The sequence below is a fragment of the Octopus bimaculoides genome, chromosome 17 (assembly GCF_001194135.2).
Source record: "Octopus bimaculoides isolate UCB-OBI-ISO-001 chromosome 17, ASM119413v2, whole genome shotgun sequence".
NCBI classification, from domain to species: domain Eukaryota; kingdom Metazoa; phylum Mollusca; class Cephalopoda; order Octopoda; family Octopodidae; genus Octopus; species Octopus bimaculoides.
Window position 1 is genome coordinate 50,522,273 of NC_068997.1, and position 5,535 is coordinate 50,527,807.

At 39.2% G+C, this 5,535-nt stretch overlaps 2 protein-coding genes across 2 annotated transcripts in view; one reads left to right on the top strand and one right to left on the bottom strand.

Moving 5' to 3' along the window:
- LOC106874800 (pyruvate dehydrogenase (acetyl-transferring) kinase, mitochondrial-like) overlaps window positions 1–5,529 on the bottom strand; it is a 66,246-nt gene extending 60,717 nt beyond the window's left edge. Inside the window, 1 exon segment of the mRNA XM_014922656.1 lies at window positions 4,323–5,529. Within this exon segment, the coding sequence (XP_014778142.1) occupies window positions 4,323–4,470 (148 nt within the window). The 5' untranslated portion in view covers window positions 4,471–5,529.
- The window catches only part of LOC106874798 (uncharacterized), a 122,748-nt gene continuing 120,709 nt past the window's right edge, over window positions 3,497–5,535 (top strand). Inside the window, exon 1 of the mRNA XM_052973967.1 lies at window positions 3,497–4,145. The gene's annotated coding sequence lies outside the window, so the exon portion shown is untranslated. The remainder of the gene's footprint in view (window positions 4,146–5,535) is intronic.

The following is a 5,535-nucleotide window of genomic DNA, read 5'->3' on the forward strand; positions in this document are numbered from 1 at the left end:
CACCCATTTCAACATAAATGTATGCACGCACACAAACGCAAACATGACAAAAGATTGTTACGAATTAAAATGTCTGATTTAGTGTTGATGGAGCATACAGAGATAAGATGGTGTTGGTGAGCCCCATTGAGGACAGAGGGTAGTGAGGCGCGCGTGCGTGTGTGTACAGAGTTGGGTTGAATTGCTAAGGAACACATCACAACCACGAGGTCTAGATTTCGATCCTACAGCGTATTGTCTTAGGTAAATATTATTTTCTACAGCCTCAGATCTCGCCCCCACCCTCACCCCCAAGCACTTGAATGAATAATATAAACAATAACAATAATAACGATTTCATATTTTGATGCAAGTTCAGCAATTTTTAGGGAGACGGGGTTAATCAAATACATCGACTCCAATACCTGACTAGTTCCTTATTTCATTCAACCCTGAGAGGATGACGGGCAAAGTCGACTCGAAATCGGTGGGATTTGAACGCGGAACGTAAAGAGCCAGGAGAAATGCCGTTAAGTGTTGGGTCAGACGTGCTAACGATTCTGCCAGCTCGCAGCTTTAATATCAGTTTCAAATTTTGGCACAAGGCCAGTACTCAGCTGGTACTTAATTTACCGATCCCCGAGAGGATGAAAGGCAAAGCTGACCTCCGTGGAATTTGAACTCAGAACGTAAAGACAGACGAAATGTCGCTAAGCATTTTGCCCAGCGCATTAACGATTCTGCCAGCCCACCGCTTTAATAAGGGTCGATAAATTAAGTACCAGTTGTGTACTGGGATCGATCTAATCGACTGGCACCCTCCCCAAGAATTTCGGGCCTTGTGCCTAGAGTAGAAAAGAATAATTATTATTTCTAATTTTGGTACAAGGCCTGCAATTATAAAGTGGGGAGAGGAGGGTGCTTCGTCGATTATATCGACCCCAGTCCTTGACCAGGGCTTATTGTATCAGTCCCGAAAGAATGAAAAGCAAAGTTGATCTCGGCAATATTTGAATTCAGAAACATGATTATTTGTAAGATTGTAGACTTTGCAAACCCATATGATTGTAAGTGGATATCAAGGAAACAGAATATTAATTTTAAATTTTAGCATAATGCCAGCAATCGAACCAAGTGCCTAACTGGTATTTATTTTATAGTCCTTGAAAAGATGAAAGGCAAAGCCGACCTCGGCGGAATTTGAACTCAAAATATAAAGACGGAGAAAAATGCCGCTAAGCATTTCGCCCAGCGTGCTAACAATTCCGTCCAAATATCAGGATCTAATCAAAGAAGCTGATTTCTTTTATTAGTCTAGTTTTCTACCGATTTCGTCACCCACCATCCGCAGATTTTACCTATAAACCGAACTTACGAGGGATGGTCACGACTGGAAAAACTTTCATCATCGGGCAGCTTAATCAGAACAAACACAAGACTGAACAACAACAACAGCAATAGCAACAACAACAACAGTAGTAAAATATAAAATCTTCCAACAGGTTCAACGATCGGTCCTGTGCAGAAGCTCTTTCGTTGATCGTTGCCCCTGAATTTATGTAATCGATTATCGTTTAATCCCTTGTAGTTGCTTCAGGAATCAGATTATCAAAGATACTTTTCAATGAAATTCTGTTTATTTCCCCCCTTAAGTGAAAATTATAAAACAATTACAGAAAAGTGCAATCACTGAAAATACTAGGAATTCTCGAACCACCAAGCAAATAATGATGCTCGCGGTTATTTCCGCAGAATAATGGCAACTGAAATTTGCTGGAACAAACAAGATTTTCTCTTTTATTGTCTTGCATATGTCAACGTGAAGACGAAGACTACAGTCACAAGGCTTCAGGGAGAAGGACCAGCAACATAACATGAATAGAAATAATAATAATCCTTTTTACTAAAGGTACAAGGCGTGAAATTTTGAGGGAGGGGACTAGTTGATTACATCGAACCCCAGTGTTTCACTGGTACTTAAGTTATACACACAAAAAGATGAAAGGCAAAGTCGGCCTCGGCGGATTTTGAAATCAGAGCGTAGCGACGGGCGAAATACTGTTAAGCATTTTGCCCAACGTGCTAACGATTTGCCAGCTCGCCGCCTTAATAATAATAATAATAATAATAATAATAATAATAATAATCGTTCACCATTCTTAAACAACCTTTATTCAGGGACCTTTTAAGCGGGAGGAGCTACTCGGCCTGGAGAAATTTCAAACTGGGCCCCCACCTGCAAGGTCATGCGCTGTTTATCTTGTTCACCATATCGCGCATATGTGGTTGTGGTGAATGTACTTCGTGTATCCTTATCAGACGGGTGGTCATGATGGGTATATTGGACTTCGTATATTTGTACCCCAGTGTCACTTTGATGGCATGCATTGCTTGCTCTCTCTCTCTCTCTCCCACTCTCTCTCTTAATAATAATCCTTTCTACTGGAAGCACAAGGCATTAAGTCGATTACATCGAACCCAGTGCGTAACTGGTACTAATTTTATCGACTCCGAAAGGGTGAAAGGCAAAGTCGACCTCGGCGGAATTCGAACTCAGAACGTAAAGACAGGCGAAATACCAAGCATTTCGCCCGGCGTGCTAACGAGTCTGCCAGCTCGCCGTCCTCCTCTCAATAATAATAATAATAATAATAATAATAATAATAATAATAATAACAATCATTCTAATTGTGTTACAGAACCACGGTATTGTTTTAGTGTGCGCGCATGTGTATGGAAAAGAGCAGAGAAAGGGAATAGAATCGATTAGACCCTAGTGTATTACTGCTGGTTTTTTTTTTTAATCGATTCTAAAACGATGAGCGAAATCAACTCTAGTCGGATTCAAACTCAGTAGCAAAGGTGCATGTACCGTTTCTGACAAGAGAGACCGCTCTCTTCGCCTCTTGTGTCCACATCAGACTGCTGTACATCCATATGGTACCTATTGATCCTTAGTTAGACTGAGCCAGACAACAGTACATCCTCATGGTACCTATTTACAGCTGTATATCCACATGGTCTCTATTCAAAGATAGACGACAATGAAAGCAGTAGTTGTTGTTTAGCCCCTGGGTGGCATGAGTCAGCAAATGCATGATCAACGATGATCAAAACGCAGCCATCTCTTTTTTTGTTTTTCGAGGATACCACTAATCTATATTTCCTTCTCCTTTTAAGATAGTTGAGTGCTATCTGTAGCAGATTTGGCTGCTATTTCAAGCAGTCAAGCCACAACGTACGTTGGTTCGACGGCAGAAAAACACAAACACAGACGTGTGTATTTAAATATAGGTGAAGAATTGTATAGACTCACGTCTTGTGTGTGTGTGTGAATGTATGTGTGTGTGTGAATGTATGTGTATATATATATATATATATATATATATATATATATATATATATATATATATACGCACACACGCACGTACATGTAGTGTATCAACAGATACGCAGTAAATATATGCATATACACGGAGTATATAAACACAGATACATAATTTATAAACACACACACATACCATATAAGCAGAAATAGGGCTACATAGACATGTTTATCTAAACTAGCACATGCTATATCATTCACATAATAACGAGCAATGCATGAGGGCCACAACACAACGCCTTGCGCTTAAAAACATTAGTCAGGGCCATTGCCAACGAGGTAAAACTTCAGCAGCGCACCGATTTCTGTCGTGTATTTAGCACCAACCCACAACCCACAGAACACAATAATATATATTGCTCCAGCATAGTCGCAGTCTAATAAATGAAACCAGTTCAAGATAAAAGATCTATTTATCTATCTATTACTTGTTTCAGTCATTGCATTGCGGCCACGCTGGAGTATCGCCTTGAAAGGTTTAGTCGGACAAATCGAGGCCAGTTCTATCCTTTCGATCTCTTCTGCCGAACCTCTAAGGAAACGCAAACAAACCAACACCGGTTTTCAAGCGGTGGTGTGGACACACACAAATACATAGCTTTCGGTTACCGTCTACCAAATCCACTCATAAGGCATTGGTCGGTCAGGGGGTCTGTGGTAGAAGATAATTTGCCCAAGGTGCCGTGCAGTGGGACTGAACCTTGAACCGTGTGGCTGGGAAGCAATCTTTTTTACACACGAACACACACACCACCCACTCGGAATCTACACCAGCTGAAAGGTATTTGTGAAAAATTTTCATTAAAAAACAAAATCGTGGGGTGCCGCACACTTGTGTGTGTACGTGTTTGCGTGTGTGTGTGTGTGTGTGTGTAATACAGTTTCTTTTTTTTTTTTTTTTTTTTTTTTTTTTTTTTTTTTTTTTTTTTTTTTTTCAAAGACAAAGAATTCTCGTTACCTCCAAATTCCATAAACTTCTCCAAAGACAGCGGGGACGGATTAAAAGATGCATATTTCTCAAAGACGGGATCAAAGTCGACGAATTTTTTACTCTTTACGGCGGCAATACGCCGGGCATATGTGAACAGAATCCGTGTTAGCTTCATTTTCTTTTCGTTCTTCTTACAAAGCAACAAACCTTGCTGTTATTATTATTTATATTATTATTATTATTAAAGGTGCCGGTGGCACTGTTGTTGGTGGTAGTGGTGGTGATGGTGGTGGTAGTAAGGTTTTTCTTCTTACCCCTTACCTTTTACAGGTGGGTTTGTTTGTTTTTCTTTTTTCTTTCATCCGATCATCTTCTCGGTCTGACAGCAGCAGCCTCTCTTTCATTCGCTCATTCGATCTCTTTCTCTCTATCTCTCATTCGCTCACTTTGTTCCTATTTATCTCTTTCTCTCAGCCCATTCACTTCTTCACTACCTATCTACAATAAACCACAACAAACTATCTGATTATATATATATACATATATATATATATATTATATGATCTTTATCAAAGTACCTGCCTAATCTATTCGTCTGCTTGCATGTCTGTTTGTTTATCTCTCTGTTCTAATTAACAAGGCAGGTATATAATTAATGGTATTCCAATTCAAAAACGAGCCCAAGTGTTCAGCAGCGGTGACCAACCAGCTTCGGGAAAACCCAGCTGATTCGACTAAATAATAAGACGTATTTTAAAAGGGAGTAAAACCAGAAACAATGTACGAATAGAAATATCAAAATGAAAACAATATGTTCATGTATCTGTTTGCGTGTGTGTGTGATAACCCACTCCTAAGAAAACAATTATTTATTTATTATTATTATTATTGTTGTTATTATTATTATTATTTTCCTCTAGTCTTAAGAGGGACGATGTTTTTTGCTGTTGGTCCGTTCACCTGAGTTTTTTGGGGTCTTTTTTTTTTGTGTGTTAACCTCTGACCTAGTTAAATGAATAAATAAGATAAAATGTTGTTTTGTGACTAACGAATGAATTATTTTGGTCTGGAATAATTTGGTTTTTGTTATGAGAAGGTTAAGGTGAACGAGGGAAAGGATCCCACAGTCAAAGAGGTGTGGTTGCTAAAAAAGACGAACTTCCTAGGAGGCCTGGCATGAACGAGTGAAATAAAAAGATTGTTTTTTTCTTTTCGGTGAATTAATTCCTGAAAGGTGGTA